This window comes from Zea mays, chromosome 3, assembly GCF_902167145.1.
Source record: "Zea mays cultivar B73 chromosome 3, Zm-B73-REFERENCE-NAM-5.0, whole genome shotgun sequence".
In the NCBI taxonomy this organism is placed as follows: Eukaryota; Viridiplantae; Streptophyta; class Magnoliopsida; order Poales; family Poaceae; genus Zea; species Zea mays.
The window spans coordinates 184,843,706-184,865,253 of record NC_050098.1 but is presented as its reverse complement, the minus strand read 5'-3'; the positions used below and the strand labels follow the sequence as shown (position 1 = coordinate 184,865,253).

General features: G+C 43.2%; 2 protein-coding genes across 8 annotated transcripts; one reads left to right on the top strand and one right to left on the bottom strand.

The window, feature by feature from the left end:
- Positions 1–8,196: 8,196 nt before the first annotated feature.
- Positions 8,197–16,230, top strand: LOC100274159 (uncharacterized). Of its 2 annotated transcripts, none has more exons than XM_020549598.3 (11): positions 8,197–8,653; positions 10,261–10,334; positions 10,422–10,506; positions 10,590–10,715; positions 10,817–11,053; positions 11,137–11,280; positions 11,935–11,978; positions 14,252–14,434; positions 14,575–14,665; positions 15,631–15,674; positions 15,766–16,230. In XM_020549598.3, the coding sequence occupies exons 1-11, from the start codon at positions 8,386–8,388 to the stop codon at positions 15,886–15,888; spliced, it is 1,419 nt and encodes a 472-aa protein (XP_020405187.1). In that variant the 5' UTR covers positions 8,197–8,385; the 3' UTR covers positions 15,889–16,230. The 2 variants fall into 2 exon arrangements, with proteins under 2 accessions (XP_020405187.1, NP_001347476.1); NM_001360547.1 differs by having other exon boundaries at positions 8,219–8,653; positions 11,137–11,373; positions 15,766–16,028.
- A 579-nt stretch (positions 16,231–16,809) lies between these two features.
- Positions 16,810–21,361, bottom strand: LOC100383633 (transcription associated factor1). 6 transcript variants are annotated; one of them, NM_001176281.1, is made up of 8 exons: positions 20,640–21,278; positions 19,563–19,772; positions 18,655–19,158; positions 18,409–18,483; positions 18,190–18,268; positions 18,047–18,111; positions 17,568–17,779; positions 16,810–17,192 (listed from the first exon to the last, which is right to left on the bottom strand). In NM_001176281.1, the coding sequence occupies exons 1-7, from the start codon at positions 21,174–21,176 to the stop codon at positions 17,606–17,608; spliced, it is 1,644 nt and encodes a 547-aa protein (NP_001169752.1). In that variant the 5' UTR covers positions 21,177–21,278; the 3' UTR covers positions 16,810–17,192; positions 17,568–17,605. The 6 variants fall into 6 exon arrangements, with proteins under 6 accessions (NP_001169752.1, XP_035821882.1, XP_035821884.1 ...); XM_035965989.1 differs by having other exon boundaries at positions 16,836–17,185; positions 20,640–21,361; XM_035965991.1 differs by having other exon boundaries at positions 16,836–17,202; positions 18,655–19,155; positions 20,640–21,356.
- Positions 21,362–21,548: the final 187 nt, after the last annotated feature.

Genomic DNA, 21,548 nt, shown 5'->3' with positions numbered 1-21,548 from the left:
GTGCAGAAGAGAAACTTCCGCAAGTTTAACAAGAAGAAAAACCAAAACAAACCAGAGAACGCAAATAAACCTGTTCAAACAGCACAGTTTAAAAAGAAGAACAACAATAACAAGGGAAAGGGAGGATGCTTTGTCTGTGGCGGTGATCAACATTGGGCAAGAGAGTGCCCTGATCGCAAGTTCACTCAAGACAAGAAATCAGCTCATGTTGTAACCACTGAAACTGAAGGAGGAACATCTGGGTATGGTAATTCTTTACCATTTGTTCTTTCAGTCTGTAATTCACCTGAGTGGTGGATGGACAGTGGTGCAAACATTCATGTGTGTGCTGATGCCTCTATGTTCACTTCCTATCAGGTCGGGAGGTCTGGCGCCTTGTTGATGGGAAATGGGTCGTGTGCTCATGTTCTTGGTGTTGGTACGGTCATTCTGAAGTTTACTTCGGGAAAGACGGTGCCATTGAAGAGCGTGCAGCATGTGCCCTCTATCAAGAAGAATCTCGTTAGCGCATCTATGCTATGTCGAGATGGATACAAAGTTGTTCTTGAGTCTAATAAATGTGTTGTATCGAAACATGGTACTTTTGTTGGTAAAGGATATGACTGCGGAGGCTTGTTCCGCTTATCACTGCATGATGTGTGTAATAAACTGGTGAATTCTGTTCATTTTTCTGATGAGTCAGATTTATGGCATTCACGTTTTTGTCATGCAAGTTTTGGCTGTCTTATGCGGTTAGCAAATATAAATTTAATTCCTAAATTTAACTTGGTCAAAAAGTCTAAGTGTCATGTGTGTGTTGAATCAAAACAACCCCGCAAGCCTCATAAGGCTACTGAGGCGAGGAGTTTGGCACCTCTAGAACTTGTTCATTCTGATCTGTGCGAGATGAATGGAATTTTGACCAAAGGTGGTAAAAGATACTTTCTCACTTTTATAGATGACTCCACTAGATTTTGTTATGTGTATCTCTTAAAAACAAAAGATGAAGTGTTCAATTATTTTAAGGCCTATAAAGCTGAAGTTGAGAACCAACTTGAGAGGAAAATAAAACGTTTAAGGTCCGACCGAGGTGGAGAATATTTCTCTAATGTGTTCGATGAGTTCTGCGTGGAACATGGTATTATTCATGAGAGGACACCGCCATTCTCACCACAATCCAATGGGATTGCTGAAAGGAAAAACCGCACTCTAACAGATTTGGTGAATGCCATATTGAGTACAGCGGGATTATCCAAGGCATGGTGGGGTGAGGCGATTTTGACAGCATGTCATGTCCTGAATAGAGTTCCAACAAAGAACAAAGAGATCACTCCATTTGAGGAATGGGAAAAGAGAAGAGTAAATCTCTCATATTTGCGCACTTGGGGTTGCTTGGCTAAAGTGAATGTGCCAATCAACAAAAAGCGTAAACTTGGGCCTAAAACTGTTGACTGTATATTCCTTGGGTACTCTTTTCACAGCACTGGGTATAGGTTCTTAATTATAAAATCTGATGTGCCTGATATGTATGTTGATACTATCATGGAATCAAGAGACGCAACATTTTTTGAGAATGAGTTTCCCATGAAGAATACACCTAGTGATACAAATCATGAGACTATAATTCCCCATGAGCACAAACTGTCGATTCCTATAGATCATGCTGAGGATTCTCACGTGCACATCCCTGAGGAGGATGACACTATAGTCACTCGAAAGAGCAAGAGACAGAGGGTTGCAAAATCCTTTGGTAATGACTTTATAATGTACCTTGTGGAAGACACACCAACTACCATTAGTGAGACATATTCCTCTCCTGATGCTGACTTATGGAAGGAAGCAGTAAGGAGTGAGATGGAATCTATTATGTCTAATGGAACTTGGGAGGTCGTTGACCGTCCTTATGGTTGTCAACCTATAGGTTGCAAATGGATCTTCAAGAAAAAGCTTAGGCCTGATGGTACAATTGAGAGGTACAAGGCAAGGCTTGTGGCCAAAGGATATACCCAAAAGGAGGGTGAAGATTTCTTTGATACCTACTCACCAGTGACTCGATTGACTACAATTCGCACATTAATAGCCGTGGCAGCCTCTTATGGTCTTATCATTCATCAGATGGATGTTAAGACAGCTTTCCTAAATGGAGAGTTGGATGAGGAGATCTATATGGATCAGCCAGAAGGGTTTATTGCGGATGGTCAAGAGAACAAGGTGTGCAGGTTGATAAAATCATTGTATGGCCTAAAACAAGCACCTAAGCAATGGCATGAAAAGTTTGATAATACTCTTACAGCAGCTGGTTTTGTTGTAAATGAATCTGACACGTGTGTATACTATCGGTATGGTGGGGGTGAGTCTGTTATGCTGTGCCTTTATGTTGATGACATTTTGATCTTTGGATCAAATCTCAATGTGATTGAGGAAGTTAAAAATCTTCTATCGAGCAATTTCGAGATGAAAGAAACATCAAGCTTGTTAGAGAAGCTGATGGTGGGGTAACTTTGTTACAATCCCATTATGTGGAAAAGGTATTGAGTCGCTTTGGTTTTAGTGACTGTGATCCTGCTCCAACACCTTATGACCCCAGTGTGCTATTAAGAAAGAATCGGAGAATAGCAAGGGATCAATTGACATACTCCCAGATCATTGGCTCGCTCATGTACCTTGCAAGTGCAACAAGGCCAGACATCTCTTATGCTGTGAGTAAGCTAAGTCGGTTTGTGTCGAAACCAGGAGATGATCACTGGCGTGCTCTTGAGAGAGTGTTGCGGTATTTGAAAGGTACTATGACATACGGTATTCATTATACCGGAAACCCAAAAGTGCTGGAAGGCTATTGTGATGCCAACTGGATTTCTGATGCTGATGAGCTTTATGCCACAAGCGGATATGTGTTTCTGTTTGGAGGCGGCGCTGTTTCCTGGAAGTCTTGCAAGCAGACTATCTTAACGAAGTCTACAATGGAAGCAGAACTCGCAGCATTAGACACTGCTGGGGCTGAGGGCGAGTGGCTTCGTGATTTCCTATTGGACTTACCGGTAGTTGAAAAACCGATACCGGCTATTTCCATGAACTGTGACAACCAAACGGTGATTACAAAGGTTAACAGTTCTAGGAATAACATGAAGTCTACAAGGCATGTTAAGAGGAGATTGAAATCTGTCAGAAAGTTGAAAAACTCCGGAGTTATAACTGTGGATTATGTCCACACATCAAATAATCTGGCAGATCAATTCACTAAGGGTCTATCACGCAATGTGATAGAAAGTGCATCGAGGGAAATGGGTATGAGACCCATGTGAGATCTACTCTAGTGGTAACCTGCTCTATGTGATCGGAGATCCCGTGAAGTAGAGTGGAGAAACAAGCTAGGAGTAGATTGTGAGGAAAGATCCCTTCTTTAACTCATTTCTGATGCACATCTTTCCTATCTGTAAGGCAGGATGGTTTTTACCTTAATGTATTCCAAGAGTCTTATAAAGGTGAGATGTTGTCCTACAGAACATCTTCTGAGGAATACACCTATATGAGTCAGACTGCTAGTCACAGTCTATGGGACTTGGGTAATCCCTAAATACTCATGAAAGGCACTGAAGTGTGACTTATATGCTTCTAAACAGCGGGAATACCCTTTTGCAGCCTAGTATCAGCAAAGGATTTGAGTGAATCTTATTTCACACAAAACTGTCAATTCAAGGCATAGTCCATTGTTCAGTTGTGAATGAGTGAAACCCTTATTCTAGATGGATGTTCAACTTAACAGTCTCCATCGAAACACTGGTATATCAAAGGATTGTGATTCTGATACTTCATCATTACAAACCCTAGAGTTTGGTGGGGATTGTTGGATCTTTTATGGGCTTGGCCCATTTATTGAATAAACTCTATGGTGTGTAATGGTGGAGAATACCAATAGTACCACATTGGAAGTCCAAGGGTCTTTTGCCTTGACTTATATGGTGGGATTTATTCCACTTAACTTGAGAAGTCAAGAAATGGACAAGAGCGTGCCACACGCGCGCGCGCCGCCGCCGCCGCCGGCCGGGCCGGGCCGGGCCGGGCGTGGCGAGGCAGGCAGGCAGGCAGGCAGGCAGGCGAGCGGGCGTGGTGTGGTTGTGTTAATTTTTAGCACTCACTAACCGCGTACGTCAGCCGAGTGACCCTGTCTCTTCGTCTGCCGAGTGACCCTGTCTCTTCGTCAGCCAGCCGAGTGACCCTTCTCCTTCAGCTGCCGACTCATGGCGTGACTCGGCGAGAGCTGGCCGACTCATGGCATAACTCGGCTAGAGCTGGCCGACTCTTGGCGTGACTCGGCGACTTTATCTCGATCGGATGACAAGAGAAGTTGGTCAAGGATCAGGATCCTCGGAACGCATGGGAGGGTATGATCAATTCAGTTCGTTACTGTTTTATATTCTGCATATTGTATATGTCGTATGTACCTCTGTTCTATCGTATTATGATATGTTATATCTGTCTGTCTTAATTGTACAGTCATCCTGTTTATATTGTTATCTGTTTATTTCCAGTTGTTTCGCAATAATCCATGAACCATGCTTATATACTTATTTTATTTATATGATTTACATGCTTCATATGCTTTGTGTTCTCATGATCCATATTGTTATGGATATTTTTGAGATCACGATCTCTATGGTTAATTATTTATTATATGTCATCATCATAAGGTTAATTTATGGAATTAAAATAATACGGAAAATGTCTATAATTCTAACAGAATAGTTTATGGCCATGTAGAAATACCTCTTTAATATAAGGCTAATTTGGGAGGAAGGAGATTGAGGGGCTAATCCTATTGCTATTCAATTTTGAATAGTAAATGAATTTTAGCTACTCTAACCTAGTGGTAGTCCTGCTGAGATTTTGGGGGATAGGACAAGATTTAAAATACATGTTTAGATAAGATCAGATTGTGAACACGTCGTAGCCATAAACTTTTTGGTACTTCGGTGCTAAACTATTATATCATACAGTGATAATCTAACTACTGAATTTATATCTAGGATGAGGGCTCTATGGATTTGGGGGCCTGGGGCGACGGCCCCTCTGTCCCACCCTAGGTCCGCCACTGCTCTAACCCTCTGCCTCCTAAATTAGCCCTTAGATAAGAGAATGGTGTGAACACAGGAAGCAGACGGGGAGGCATAGCAGGGAAGCGAGTATACTCCCTTTGGAATGACTTATGATTTTGATCCAAAGAATGTATAGTACTACTTCCGTTTACAAAAATATGGCGTTGTTAATATTTTTTCAAAAACTTTTACAACATGTCTTATTCAAAATATTTATTTGAAAATATAATATTTTAAATCACATACAAACGAAAGTTTTTTTTAAAAAAACAGCTGGGTCATATACTTGTGAACATAAGAAGTGTACATGAGAAAGTGAACATAGGAAAGAAAAAAAATCAAACGGGCTAGAAGCTAATTGAACTATTGGTCGGCCGTGCGTTATCTGCACAAACCCTATTAAATTGTGGTCACTGATTCTTCATGCCTCTACTGCAGTAGAGATGACAGTGGGTAAGGTTACAATAAGCACATAAAGTCATACTCATACTCATCGAGAAAAAATACCACGTACTCATATCCACTATCTATCATGGGTACAAAATTACGTCATACTCATACCCACCACAGATAGCGGTATCCATTGGATACCCATACCCACAAACATTACAGTAGACATGATCATTTGAATCACAAAAATAAATATTAAATACAAAATATTGAAACCTCATACCTCATTCATATCGAAAGATGCTAAAATAACAGATTGTCTTTGTGACAGCACGATAAAATTATTGAACCCAACATAATTTTATCACAAGATCAACAACATTCAACACTAAATTATATAAGCCTATGCATGAGAGTGAATAAATTCCATAATCCGAATCCACATGTATATGTTAGCGGGTTTCCCATCGGGATAGCGGGGATGGGACAAGAGAGAACATATCCCCACCCACCACACTATGGATATAACAAAAGACCCCATACAATACATATGAGTATCAAAATTTGTCATACACATGGCCTAAGAACCTCTCCAACAGTTCTTAATATTTGTTGACCCAATATTGATGTATTGGGCTCCCTCCAAAAATCTAAAGGTCCAAAAAACATGCTTAACTCCGTCAACTCCTTAGTTTGTCCCAAAGTAGACTGCTTTTCACATCATTTGTGCGCCCTTCTTTCTCTCCCGTTCATATGAAAATTTAAAATTTATTGTTTCACAGAGAAAAAAATATGTGGTATTAATAAGTCGCAACACATAGGACAAATGCAATAGACACCCGTCAGCGCCGCAACAAACACCTGATAATGTCATTTACCGAGCTACAACAGACACAAACAACCATGGACCATGTATGAAGAATTCCATCAGCGCACGAAACGAAAAAAAAAGAATAGGGACTCAGCACCGCGGCAGAAATATGCGCCACGGAGCCTTGCTTTTGGGAGCACTGAATAAGTTGGGAGCATATATTGAGAGCTATTGGACATGATTTTTTTCTATTATTCTCCTAAAATAAAAAGTATTGAGAGTCTTGTTCAGGAGCTGTTAGAGATGTTCTGATAAGTTTTTACCTATCAGGCAGTGGCGAAGCTAATTCAAGTAAACTATAGATATTATGTATAAACATATTACTTTTATGCAGCAACTTTGATTTATTTTTGACCCATCTATGAGGACGAGACAACACATCATAACAAACTTGTGAAATTGAACTCGTAGGCTTGCAATCGCATCGGATGGCTATCTGGTTCTAGACCAAGCATGCATAATGACGCTTTCAAGCAGATCTAACACGACTATGCCTATCACTTGTTCTATCTAGGCTTAGTAAGACACGTTGTACGTTTTTCGTTCACGTCAAGTTGCTTAGGTAGAAGAAGGTCGTGCTTACCGTGCAGGTATCATAAATCTAATCGATAACATCCGATCGACCAATTTTCATACAATTATATGTATGTGCGTAGTACATATGACCATATTTTTTTGTTAATTCTGAATACTTTTTTTAATGTTAAATGACTTTTATACTTTTTATTTTTAAAATGTAAATGATTGTATGCCCTTTTATTTTAATTTAATCATATTATATTTAGTAATTTTTATTACACTGTTGTACTCATATTGTGAAAAAAATAAATTAGATTACCCATCACTAAAATTCTAGCTACGTCACTGAAATCGGGTACATATTGTGAAAAAGATAAATTAGACTAGGCATCACTAAATCCTAGCTACCTCACTGACATTATTGAGTTTCTGATATCCATTGCTGCCCCCATCGGGCAGTCTCGTTGATCCAAAACATAAAGAACTTGTGATGTTGAAAGTACTACTACCGCAGTCCGCAGAGTAAGGCTGTCCGCAGTCACGGACTCCAAATGCAACTGTAAACATATAGAGTGAACAAATGTCCGCAGCGGTCTACTGAAAAGCAAACTCCAAACCGCACACTCTTCCGCCGAACTCTAAATCCAACGCAAGACAAGGCGAACTCCATATTCTCTCTCCTCGGGAGGCAGCAACATAGACAACGTGAGAAAACACGGGAGGCAGATGTATGCGGATAAGAGAGAGATAAAATAAATAATAGAATATGTGGTAGTTGGTATAGGGTAAAGATTTAGGGTAAATATGACTGCGGATAAGCGTGTGATAGAGTAGAGAATCTCACTGACCAGGATGAAATATTCCTTTTAGAGTAGAAATTTAGGGTTCCATGAGTACGGATAGTCTAATAATGGTAACATTTGAGCGTGTGGTAGTCTAGTTAGCCTAGCCGCTTGGGGTTCTAAATTCTAGCGGGAAAGCTAGCCATTGCTAATTGCTATGCTACCTCACCACCGTTACTGCTATATTTTAATTGGTGGACGCGGCGAGCGCCGTTGGTCAAATCGCGGCCGGCCACGTACGTCTCTCCTCCACCGGCCGGCCGGCCCTCCCATCCCACCATCTCCTGGCCCCGACCCTTGCGATGTGGCCGCTTCTGAGCGCAGACACGTCCGCCCGCAAGGGCCCTGGGGCGGTGGGGCCTGGGCCTCTGACTTCCAGAACCTTCCTGCCGCTTCCTGGCCACGAATGCACGTCCCAATCCAGCGGCCCAGCGCGCGCCACGTGTCAAGAACCGGCCATGTCAGCATCCGATGTGGCGCCCCCGCCCCGAAGAAATTGATACGGCCCCAAGCCCCCAAACCTCGCGGCTCTCAGCCTCACGCTTGGAAAAGCAATTGCCCGCCGCTGCCCCATTCCGACGCAATCAACACCAACGCCTTGCTTGCTTGCTCCGCTGCCCTCTACCATCTGCGGTCCGGCCGACAGTGATCGAAATCGGTGGATTCGGAGAGGCCAAGGCTCCTGGAGGAGATGAACGGCAGCGGCGGAGGAGGAGAGGGAGGGGGAGGGGCGGAAGAGATGGAGGAGGACGGCGTCCCCGGCTGCGCGAAAGGGGCGGGCGCGGGGAATAAGGAGCGGGTGGTGCTGATGTGGGGGTACCTGCCCGGCGTGTCGCCGCAGCGCTCGCCGCTGCTCGGACCGGTCCCCGTGAGGCTGCCCCCGGCAGCGGCGGCCGCCGCCGGTGATGGGTGGAGAGACGTGTGCGGCGGAGGGTGCGGCTTCGCTATGGCCATCTCTGGTGACGTATCCTTTTTTTTCTTCCTCATTGTTCCCGTGCTTATTCGCTGCTTTCAGCTCGTTGGTTCTTCGCTTGGGATGTGGTAGATCTGTTGGGGGTGTCCACCTTCCGGGTTTTGCCCCGGATTGCATAGGAATAGTTGGGGGTGGCTTTTGGATGAGGGATTCTGGAGATTTTTTGCGAACTGGATGGTGTTAACCTCGGTTGTACGTGTTTTCGTTTTTTTTTTTGGGGGGGGGGGGGGGGGGGGGGGGGGGAGGGAGGGGCGGTTGTTCCTCTTGAATTGAATCGGTGCTTAAAGTTAAAGCTGAGCTCAGAGAGGAGAGGTTTCCTTAGTGTGATTTTGCTTTAGGTGTAACGTTCGATTAGGAATGGAGTAGGGATTTGATTATGAGTGGACAGTGGTTTCAATGCTGAAGGTGAGCGTACAGAAGGCAAAGCAACATTGTTTCCCTTAGTTCTTTTTCGAACCTGATTCCCATTATTCCATGAGCATCGAACAGTAATTGCGGTGTCTAGAAATCTTCCACAAAGTTCAAGTATCAGATTCAAATTACTAGCTCTAGGCTTGTAGCTACAACTAGAAGGCCCCATTTGTTGTCTTATGTGCCAAAATGCGCGTTTCATTTGGTACGATACCTTAGGCTATCTCCGGTACTCATCTTCATCTCTTAGGACTACTTTGGGAACCTCAAATCCCCTTCGGGATTGGAGAGGATTGGGATGGAAATGAACTAATTTCCTCTCCAATCCCCTTCAATCCTAAAGGGGATTTGAGTTTCCAAACTAGCGCTTAGGGTGTTTGGTTTCCACCTCTTAAACTTTAGTGAAGTTTATGTTATAAATCAATACGACACAAAGTAGATCAAACACAGAGAAGACACAGATTTAACGTAAAAAACCCCTCTAAAGCGAAGTGGGGAAAACTACGGACGCTGACCAGCAACAATATCACTATTTTTCGGGTGGTTACAGATCGCAGGAGATTTACAATAAGATGACGATCTCCTGCGGATTACAAGTGAATTTATAGAGACGAAACCCTAATGTGAGTAGGGAACGCTTCGGCCCAAGCCTCCCGGCGACGGGCCTCCACTTCGCTCGCCAACTTGGTCGTCTTCTTCAGAATTTGGATTACAAACTCAACAGTTTAGTCACTTTTAGTCCCTAAAATATCAAGTGCCTAAAATATCAAATGGGGTGAGTAAACTAGGTTTTTTTAGGGATTTAGTCACTAAATTTTAGGAGGGTGACTAAAGAACCAAACACCCTCTTATTTTAAACTCCACTCAATAGTGCAGCTTACAACATAAAACAGTGCAAAATGATGTTGTTCAAGGATATCTACACGATATGCTGGCCATAGCCTTATAAGTCATTTTATATGATCCCTTTATAAATCATTTTAGCTTTGTCGAAAGCCAAACTGGACTTATTTTGACAATGTTTATAGTAAAAATATATTAACATCTACAATACCGAATAAATACTTGGAACAAAGCTAAAACAATTTATAATTGGAATGGAAGTAGTTGCTAATTTGTTGCCACTCAGCTCGACTAAACTCTGAACCTTTTTTGTTTTTTCCTTTTTGTCGTTTTCTTCAGAGTCTGGAAAACTCCTCACTTGGGGTTCTGCTGATGACATGGGCCAAAGTTATGTGACTGCTGGGAAGCACGAGGTGATAACATTGATGCTTTCATGCTTTCCTGCCCCATGTGAGAAAGTTCAGGACCTATTACTAAAGATAGAATATTATACCTCTCAGGAGACTCCAGAGGCTTTTCCACTTCCTAGAGGCGTCGCAATAGTGCGGGCAGATGCTGGATGGGCTCACTGTGTTGCAATAACAGGTATTTAGCGATCCAAGTTCCTAGTTTCGATCATATACAATCATATTTGTGGTATTGTTCTTATAATTTTTTTGCTGGAACAGATGAAGGTGATGTTTATACATGGGGTTGGAAAGAGTGTGTTCCAACTGGAAGGGTTATTGGAGACCAATCTTCAGTTGGAACCAAGGAGAAGGATGAAAGACAAATGGCAATGGCCACTGACCAAGGTGGTAATGCTTATTTCCTACATGGTCCAGTTCCTCCCTAAAAATTATAAGCTTCTCTACACCAATTGTTTACAGATATAACAAAGGCAACTCCATTACAGTGAGCCCCAGGTCGCAGGTGTCTAGGACAAGCAGCGGGGCAGCATCTGGTCCTTCTGAAAGCAGAGGCACTGATGATAGCACAAAGCGACGAAGGTTGTCTTCAGCAAAACATGGCCCTGAGAGCTCGACATCCAGTGACGAAAGTCTTTCCGCACCCCCTTGTGTTGTGACATTTAATACAGGAGTGAAAATAGTGTCTGTAGCTGCTGGTGGTCGTCATACATTAGCACTGTCAGGTAATCTGCATTTGTCATTATGACACTGACATTTTCCCTGTATGGATATTTACTGACTAAAATATGTTTCTTCGAAGCTTCAGATTTAGGTCAGGTATGGGGTTGGGGATATGGAGGAGAAGGGCAACTAGGTCTGGGCTCTAGAATCCGAACTGTTTCTTCTCCCCATCCTGTACCGTGCATTGAATCAGCACTATACAGCAAGGATCGCCCATCAGCTATGAAAGGTAACAAGGCTGCTGAAGGACATGTCAGTAAAGTCTTGGGAAATTGTGTGAGGGCCATTGCTTGTGGAGGTCGTCACAGTGCTGCAGTAACAGGTCACTTATATATTTTTTAGTTTGTTTCTGCCAGTAATTACCATGTTCATGTAGAGACATCGCTGTCACTCTGGATCTCAAGGTAGTTCGAAAAGTTAGCTCTATGGAAAACAAGGGATTTCAAATCAACGTTTTATGTCAGCTCTGTAACAGTATAACATAGTCTTTGTACAAACACTGACTTTCCAAGCTAGTAAACATATGCTTACCATTTTGCAAGATCGCAATAAATGCAAGAGCCCAGACATAAAAGTGACATAATCCTGGCAATATTTTATTCTTTGTAAGAGAATCATATCTTCAGAATGGTTATCACTTGTTTTGTTACTATACAAGAGGATATATAGTTCTGGAATTTAGTCTGAAGATCTCAGTTGCTACTTGCTACTAAAGGGGCTTTCTCAGCTTAAACCACAATAATATTTTCAAACCACCTGCAACTGCAACCTTTTAGCTATCAGATTGTAGCGAGGTTTAGTTTCATTTAAAGCTGAAGTTTTTCCAATAGATATGCCATTTTGTTCAAATTTCTCTTATTTAACGCTGAAGTCCTGCTTGCAGATTCAGGAGCTCTTCTTACATTTGGGTGGGGGCTGTATGGACAGGTTAGCCTTTTCTATCTAACCATTTATTTGATCAAAGGAAATTTTGGTCCTTTGAACCAAACACACGTATATATGCCAAGGTTCAGCTAGGCGCTAGGCGGAATCTAGGCGGTGACCCATTGCCTAGCGCCTAGTCGGGAGTACTCGGTCTTAGGCGCTTCTAGGCGCTTTTCTAGGCGTTTTGGCAATATAGCCATAAATTATATATATTATGTATATAACTATATATACGTATATAACTACTATATATGACTATATGAGTCACAGACTCACAATAAGTATAAAAAGAAGGCCAGTAGACATATCTGATTCCTAGCTGAGCTTACTCTTGCTGTCTTGCATGTTCCTAGCTCCTGCAAGGCTGCAACACATTTTGACAGTTAGTAGTTAGTAAATTAGTCAATAGACAGCTAGCTGTTCATAAAAAAATAGAAAACACTAAATTGTGACTTATCTGGATGATTTCAGCAGCCTCCCATTCATGAGCAGTTGAGTACACTGCACACCATATCAGCAGCTGATAATTACAACACAAGTGGATAGGACAGTAATACAAGTGCGGAACACAATTTATAAATAAAGGACAACACAAGCACATAGTTCTTAGTTCAGGTCTCACACAAAAGAAGACACATAAATAAAGGACAACACAAGCACATAGTTCTTAGTCCAGATCATATTTCATCTTCACTGTAGCACAAATCTTCATCTTCATACTCTTCTTCTTCAGACTCAAACTCTTCTCCTTCATAGAGCTCTCTCACTCTTGCACTTCTACGAGGCTCAAGCTGTTCTTCTGCTCCCACTGCCTCTCCAATAACAGACCAAGGTATCCCTGTACCTTCCATCTCATCTTCCTCCTCATCTCTAAAGACAACTTGTGCACAATCATCTCCACCCTCTTGGAGAAAACCTTGAGCTTCAGTTGACTCAACATTGCCAAAGGCCTCTTTGATCTCTCTTTTTGCCTTTAGTAGCTCTCCATAAAGGAAACCCATGGATGGCTTCACATCCCCATCAACCAAATGGAGGACTTTGACCAATGGCTCAAAAACAGCCTGCGGTGTTGCAGACGTGCATTTCTTCACATTCTTTCCAACATGGGCAAGATGCTCCTTCAACCTATAAATCCCTCCCCTCATCTCCTTGTCACAGAACTTACACTTCACCTTGTCTTTGTTGTTAGCATCAACAAGAACACCATATTCCCATCCAACATCATCTGAATTTCTTTTTAGGAGATTCGCTCTAGCTGCTTCAGTTTCAGAAGGTGCAACTGCAGTTTCTGATGACATCCTTAAACCTTAATCCTTTGATTTCTTTCACTTGTACACTGCACAGGGGAGGAAAGCAGTTTCAGCAGGGGAGGAAACCAGGGGAGGAAAGCAGGAAAGCAGGGGAGGAAAGCAGGGGAGGGGGAGGAAAGCAGGGGAGGGGGATGAGCAGGGAGGGGACTAGGGGAGCAGCCGACGGGGGAGGAGAACTCACCGGCGGGGGAGCAGGGAGCCGGCGGGGGAGCAGCAGGAGGGGATGAGCGCCGGCGGGGGAGCAGTTTCTATCACGAGCTGGCTAAACTACCGCGCGCTAAACTACCGCGCGCTGGCTAAAAACTCCCGCGCGCGCGCTAAAAGTACCGCGCGCTCGCCTGCGCGCCCGCGCGCCCGCCTGCGCGTCCGCTTAGGCGCTGCGCGCCGCCCACTCGCCGCCTAGGCGCCGCGGCCGCCTAGAAGACGCATAGGACCCTAGGCTACGCGGCAGCCATGCGACTAGCGCCTAGGCGCGCCTAATCGCCGCCTAGTCGGCGCCTAGCCGAACACTGATATATGCTCAGTGAGAAGCATTCTATATTTTAGTGCTGGGTCAATGATTCAACTAGTTCAATGAGAAAAGGAATTAATTTTTGAAAAGAACTGCCACCTTCATTTGAGTATGGAGAATACAGTAATCTTGATATTGTTTCGAATTGTCACATACTTCATTCCAAACCCGTGTGACAATTCCTCTAGTTCATTATTTGTAGTCTGCATGTGTATGTTGAAATTTGTATTATTTGTAGTCTGTATGTGTATGTTGAAATTTGTATTGTGTGCAATCTGTTTGTATATGTTGAAATTTGTATATTATTAAAAACGATGGTTACCTTATTTTCACATTTTTCCTTTTTTAATGGCATGTTTTGCTGTGTGCATCAATTTCATTTGCTTTGTATGTTACATAGGATTGTTCTGTACCAATGTGCTTCATTTTTCACAACCATGCTCTTTATTTTTCAGTGTGGACAAGGGAATACAGATGATGTTTTAAGTCCAACGTGTGTATCGTCTATCCTGGGATCCAAGATGCAAGACGTTGCTGCGGGTCTGTGGCACACTGTATGTACATCCGTAGATGGTGATGTTTATTCCTTTGGAGGAAACCAGTTTGGGCAGCTTGGCACTGGTTCTGATCAGGCTGAGGTATAAAGTTTTCAATGTTAATACTTAATAGATGCCACTACAGTCAACACACGTTTGATCCCATAGAGATGCCCTTAGTACAGATGATGTCCACCTATGACCTATCTGATGACATTTGACATCTTTTTATTTCAATGCAGACTGTTCCAAAATTGGTAGATGCTACCAGCCTAGAGAATAAGAATGCCAGATCTGTTTCTTGTGGAGCTCGCCATAGTGCTATTATAACAGGTAACTTTAAGTTGTTCTAATGTTTGTTTGTAGGGATCTCAATTGTATCATCTTGTACGCCCATTTGCCTTTCTTACAAGACCACACTACTAATACATGCTCATGCAGGGTACGAGTTCTAATCTTCGCTTACATGCATCTTGCTATTAGCTTTGTTATATATACGCGTGCCTTGCTGCAAATGGACCTAATGTTACCTCCTCTTTTTTTATTGCTACCTCATCCTTGGATGCTCTCGTTTGAATCGAGAACAAAAGGTTCTGTGCTAATCAGTGACTGAACTTACCATTGGGTAACCCAGGAGTATTTTTTTTATTTCATTAAGTTATTCTTGCCGTGCTGAGCCACCAGGCCTTGCCTCGGTTTATTTCTTCCCTAGACTCCACTCATACAAAGGTCTATGGCTTTTTTCTCAGAGCTACACATCATTATATTAAGAAGAAAAATAAGGTGTCCAAAATAGACCAATACCAAAAGGAATGCCACCTTCCCGTGGCCAAAATCGAGAAATACATAAAGGTATCCATAAGACCAAAATATCGAGAACAAACTACCAAAGACGACAAATCCTAGTCCTGGGATAGTGGCAGTAGGGAGAGACACTGCTGGCTCTTCTAGCCACATTCACATTTGGAGTAAGCCTCTCTAAGACACATCCATCCATTCCTGTGATTTCAAAGCGGCCAAAACCCAAGAATAATTAGGGAGTTAAGCCCCTTTGCAGTAATGCTTTGCACCTGATCATTGGCCTTGATCTGTTTTTTTTTCCTGGCCGAGCTGAGCCGGTAGAAGTTCACAAGGGGGCAGCAGCCATTTACACGTACATACTGATCACTTAGGCCTACTGGAAGTAGACCAGGGGCAGAACTAAGGCGGTGAACAAAAATGTATCTAGAGAAATCGAAAGGGGTAACTATATCCTCAGGAAGTCTTCTCATCTGACAAAGGTTACACAACTATTGCAGATGAAGGCGAGGTATTCTGCTGGGGATGGAACAAGTACGGCCAGGTGACTAGCTCTTAACATACCTCTTACATATATATGCATATCGAATTGTAAAATTAACTGTGGCTTATCGAATTTGTGTTGGCTTATGCAGCTTGGCCTTGGCGACTCAATGGACAGGAACGTGCCTTGCAGTGTTCCTGTGGACGCTTACCACCCCCTAAACGTGTCCTGTGGCTGGTGGCACACCTTGGTGCTCGCGGACTCGCCTACTTGAAACCTGACAAAGAAATTACCTTAGATTGACAATTTTGTTAGGAACTCGTAGGCTCGTGCAGATGCGGTGATGCTGCATTTCATCGTGTACATACATGGCAGTGCATGCAGATATGTGTATTCATTCTTTGGCGGTGCACTCTTCAACCTGTGCAACGTAGACAAAGCTTGTATCGCACCGCGTATACAGTTGAGTAGGATTGCCTCGACAAATTGTGCATTTCCTCCGTTGCTGCTAATGTACAAAATTCCACAAGCTAGACAGGGCAACCGATGCGTTCCTCGTTGCAGAAGACAGATCTCCAAAATAATTAATGTTTGTGTATCGTGATGGTTGCGATTCCGATATTGTTTGGCCGGGCTTTTGTTATGACATATTCACTGGCTTATTAGAAGTCCTACCAAATAAGCACATACAAGTAGAGTTTTTTAAGCCAAAACCGAAACCAAAGGTTTTTTTATAATGCTTAGGCCTTGTTCGTTTCTGCTGGATTGGTGGGTCGGAACGATTCCTAACTGGATTGCTTCTCTAATTTATATAAACTTTGATTAGCTGGAACGATTCCGGTTGCAATCCGATGGAAACGAACAAGGCCTTAGGCTTATAAAAAACGGAGAATGCAGGAAAAACCATCTTTTAGTGGCTATGGCTTCTACAACAAAACAGTTTCGGTTTCGCCGTTTTTGACTTGGTTTTGGCTTCAAAAGTTGTTCCAGCCGTTTCAGGGGTAGAGGGCGAAATCACAAAAATGTATGTTTCGTTTTTGGAGCCCCGAACCCTAGCAAAGTGTCTTCAAGTACTTTCGTTGTCTGAGCCATGAAGTACAGGTTCAAGACCTTAACACGATGCATTTTCGCTATCTGAAAATTGGAATACGGGTTGGTGGCCCCAAACGACCACCAGCTCCAAATGCCAAAGCTTCCCACCGACGGCCAGCGTGTTAGATATGGCACAACTGTTCAGTAACGGAAAACGACATCAATCTTACACTTCATTAACTTCCACTTTAGTATTTGTTCGCCTACATAGCAACATCAAAACTGGAGACGATAATGCCCCCATTGCAAAAACATTTATATACAACGGATGGGGGCATTTACGGGCACAAAAAGAAAATACAGTTACATACGACCCCAGGTAGAGAGGATCTGCCAGAGACGATTGGTAAGTCAGCAACTGCTTTCCTGTAAGACACAAGCATCTGCAGTTTGCCACAGACGCTCGTGGGTTTATTTTGCTTCCACTTGCTAGCAATCCTTGAGTTAGAGCCTATGGGCTGTTTTCGACGTAGATTGTCCTGAAACCTTCAGAAGGCTAATTGTGAGAACAATCAGTATCCTTGCACACTCCACAAATATTTAGCATACAAAGTTGATGGTTTTGGCTATATTCCAATCCAGGGATTGTTAGGGCACATCATACACTAGATAGCTTGGATGTGCAAGTTGCTTCACACTCTCAAACAAGGATGAGTTAATCAATATTTAAGTACCATGCATATAATACAAAAACTTGAGAGTGTGTCTATATATATATATATATATATATATATATATATATATATATATATATATATATATATATATATATATATATATATATATATATATATATATATATATATATATATAGGCATTAAAAACTAGAAAGCACCACATTTAGTTACTCAGTGAACTTACAGGAATTTTTCCTTCAATAGGGAAGAGCAGCATAGCCCTTAGAAGCGAGGGGCTTTCGATAGAGAGCCCACTGTTGGCACAGCCGAAGTTTCTGCCATTGGAGGTCGTATTTGATGGTTGCCAACTGAGTTATTAGCACCTAGTTTATTGCTTGTACCTCTAATACCAGTAACGTCACTTTCTGATTGTTGGGGATCTACCAATGGCTTTACCTGTTGCAGATTACAATTCCATCAACCTGCTGTCTGAGCGTTCATGATAAATTTCAACCTTACAAAATAACTTGTAAAGCCTAAAAAATAAAGTCAAGCAAAATTCGCTACCATAGTTAGGACATTGAAGCAAGTAGACTCCAGTGGGGCTTATTGTATACTCGTATAACACAAATGCAAAGACAGAAGAACTAAAGAGAAAATTGTGCCTCTGTGCAAGATAGTATAACGAAGAACAATAGTAATTGCAAAGTGATGTGATCTTACAGAATTTCTTTGGGGATTCTTATCCTCCCTTGAGAAACCAGGAACAGATAAATGCCAATTTCTTTCTGCAAGATATCAAATTGAAAATTAATGAGTAAAATAAGAGGCATATGTGTGCATGAGAGTATGGCGAACCTACTGACCTAAGTGCAGCAACACATCCTTGGCTTCGACAACTGATGATTTCCTGTGCTTTGCCAAGGTACACGCAAATGCAGTCACCTAATCGCAAACCCGTGTCAGATGAATCACAAGATATCTCCACAGATAACATATTTCAAACTTAGAAGAGGAAGATGCTAAAATTCTAAATTTGATAGGAAATTATACTCTCTAAACAAACAGCAAAGCAACAACATTACCGAGTCAATGAAGTCATCGGCGATTTCTAGAAGTAAATCCTCCACTTCAGGGTCAACCTTGCCTAGGGGGTCTACCTGTAATAAGACTATTGTTTAAGAACAGACCAAAGTATTATATTCAACTATAAAAATAAGAAACCTGTTTCCAATCAAAATGGAGAGTTGAGTTACTTGAGTATGACCAAGTAACATGAATTATACCAGGGACAGCAAAGTTGAGTTGCACAGAAAAGAAAAGAGCTACACCTGTGCAACCAGATCTTGTATTTTTCTTTTCCCAAGAAGTTGGCTAGTTCCTTCGGCTCCCTGACTTGCACTTCCACCAGTCATGGTTCCACCTGACAATGGTGTACCCGGCTGCGAGCCTGTAAGGTTCGCAGACTTCTGTGAACCAGATGCTGAAACACGCGGAGATTGTAGCAGTTGCTGCTGCTGAAACTGCTGCAAAATTTGTTGCTGCTGAATCAGCTGTTGGGCAGTGAGATGTGGATGCTGTTGTTGGATTTGGAGAAGTTGTTGTTGGCTCAATCCTGTCTTCTGCTGCAGTTGCTGCATAAACAGGAGCCTCTGCTGCTGATATTGTTGCTGTGGGGAAACTGGTGAGCCCATGGATGATTGTATTTGCTTCAACCACTGCTGTTGCTGAGGCATAGACATTGCCACCATCTGTCCATTTTGTGATGATCCAGACAGTTGTGAATTTAATGCTGCAATTGATGCTGTCCTCGACAGACCTTGACCAGGCACCTTCTGTAAACCAATCATATATAAAACGTTATGTATTCCCCCAGAGAATAGCAAACATTACATAAACAAGATATGTGGTAAATGGAATGAAAATAAACAACAAGATACATACCAACTTCAGCATGTACCATGTGCAACTCAGGTTTGATAAAAGATTAATGGGAAATAGAATAAAGGCATGCTGATCTCAAAACTCAAAACAGTTTTAATAACACAGTGGATTAAAGAAAGACAAGACATGTTACCAACATACTGTTTAGTACTTTCAGAATCGGGACAAATAAATGTGCTTACAACTAGAATCTTAACACACTGCAGCATTCCTTAATACTGGAGCAACCAGAGGGGCATGCATACGAATTTGTGGAACCTTATCTCTTGTATATAGATGTAGGCTGTCAGGGTACCTGTGGAGACAGTGCAGGTTGTTGAGACGCTTGTGGTCTCATTTGCGCATGGGCGAACCTTTGTTGAGCACCATAGGGAATAGTTCCATTTGGTCTCATCTGGTTCATCCCCATAGTACCCATGACACCCATGTGCTGCATCCCTTGTAGCGCTTGAGCTGTATTAGCATTATTCAATTGGGTGCCTTGTGCCATGCCCTTTTGCCTAGCCTGCAGTAACAGGAAAGGTCAATCACTCTACTAGTAGTCTCTAAGAAAAAGAAATTAAGAACAAAATACTCTTCCTGCATTTAATTTAAAACCAGCTGGATGTAGCTACCTTGAAATGAAACACTTTCCTCTCACGATCAAAATTTGCAAAGGTAATCTGGGGACATTATCACTCCTTTTAACAGGCAATCCATTCATTGTGCCATTTTTATCAGTAAAATAAGTATTTACTGCCATAAGTAGAACTGCCTACTAGTGAACATTGAGATACCATAACCAAGTTTAGATAACTTACGTTCTTTCACAGTCTACCTTCACATTCAAGAGTAAGAACCAACAGATTTTTCTTTGTCAATATCATGATCTCACAGGGTGAAAACTAACATTGAAAGAATTAGATATTATGTCCTTAAAAAATTAGATGTCATGTGGATTCCGTACTCATTTCCTTTTACCTGGTCACACATGGGTAAAGAAAATCTATTCAACTTTGTTTAATCAGCTTTGACTACTAACGCATATTCTTTTATGATTCCATTTGTCCAAGCATTTGGCTCAGTACCTTGCAATAACAAAGCAAAGCTGTTTGCACCCATCAAAACCAGCCAGCTTGAAGAGAGTAAAAGGTAACGTACTAAGGTATTTGTAACCACCAGCTTCAAGAGAGTAAAAGGTAAGGAATTTGTAACCGACAGATTGATATCTGAAATTATTGAGATTGCTTAAATAGCAGGAGAAATCTAAAGCAGAAGTCTAAAACCTTTGACGTATTATCCTTGGCGGTAACGGTGGACATTATGCATGAGGAGATGCAAAAATATGTTTACTACTAGAGGAGTTCCCGAGCCTCGAAATTAAGTAGTTCACCTGCGCCATCATCTGCGACTGAAGCCCAAAATGTGCCGCAGATCCCGCGTTACCCTGGCCTTGCAGCATCCCCAGCTGGCCCTGCCCAAGCACGGGGGTGCGCCCCGCCAGCTGCTGCTGTTGGCCCACGAGACCTCCGCCACCCGAGAAGCTCATCTGCCCGCCGTACATCCTAGCCGCGTACTGCTGGAGCTGGCTGGCCGTGGAGAGGCGTGAGGCCGACCCCGAGCGGGGGATCTGGCCAAACCCGGCGGCGCCGGGCCCCGCCTGCGTGGGCGAAGGCGCCTGCAGCTGCGGCGGGCGCGGGGGGTAATCCATGGATCCCCCGCCGCCCGAAGCGGCAGCTGCCGCAGCCACCGGGTCGAGCTGCTGAGGGGACGAGATGTGCGCGGAGAGGTCGGAGACGGTCGGGGACGGGGGGATTTGGGGGGAGAGGAGGGGGTTAGGGTTGGGGTTCTGCGGGGTGGACACGGAGGCGGCGACCTGGTCGGGCTGCGCCGGCAAGGCGGAGGCAGCCACGGGCGGCGGATCCGCCATGGCGCGGCGAGGCGGGGGCGTAGGGTTCCGGCGGCGGTGGTCGGACGCGGTTGCGTCCGGTGGGCGGCGGGGCAGGTACAGGTCGTGTGGGACAGTTTGACGTGTGCGCGTAGTCTTTTCGCGATTGAGTCAGAAGGAGTGGTTAGGCGCTGTTTGGGTCACTGGCAGACGGGCCCCACGGGATCATTTAGCGGATAAGGGACCGGATCGGGCCTGATATTTGAGCAACTTTTTGGGTTCACTACTGACTACGTATAGCATGGCGGCAGCGGCCGAATTTTTTATATTTTGGCCCTTACTCGAGAAAAAATATACGTTTGGACCTTAGAAAATTTTAATGTCATTTTTAGACCCTCTGCTCGGCGCCATCGC

Coding starts and splice junctions, on each gene's coding strand:
- LOC100274159 (NM_001360547.1), top strand. CDS start 8,386: ATGAACGGCAGCGGCGGAGGAGGAGAGGGAGGGGGAGGGGCGGAAGAG. Junction 14,435..14,574: donor CTGGTTCTGATCAGGCTGAG/GTATAAAGTTTT, acceptor ATTTCAATGCAG/ACTGTTCCAAAATTGGTAGA. Junction 15,675..15,765: donor GATGGAACAAGTACGGCCAG/GTGACTAGCTCT, acceptor TGGCTTATGCAG/CTTGGCCTTGGCGACTCAAT.
- LOC100383633 (XM_035965989.1), bottom strand. CDS start 21,176: ATGGCGGATCCGCCGCCCGTGGCTGCCTCCGCCTTGCCGGCGCAGCCC. Junction 18,484..18,654: donor TACAAGATCTGGTTGCACAG/GTGTAGCTCTTT, acceptor GTCTTATTACAG/GTAGACCCCCTAGGCAAGGT. Junction 18,112..18,189: donor GGATGTGTTGCTGCACTTAG/GTCAGTAGGTTC, acceptor GATATCTTGCAG/AAAGAAATTGGCATTTATCT.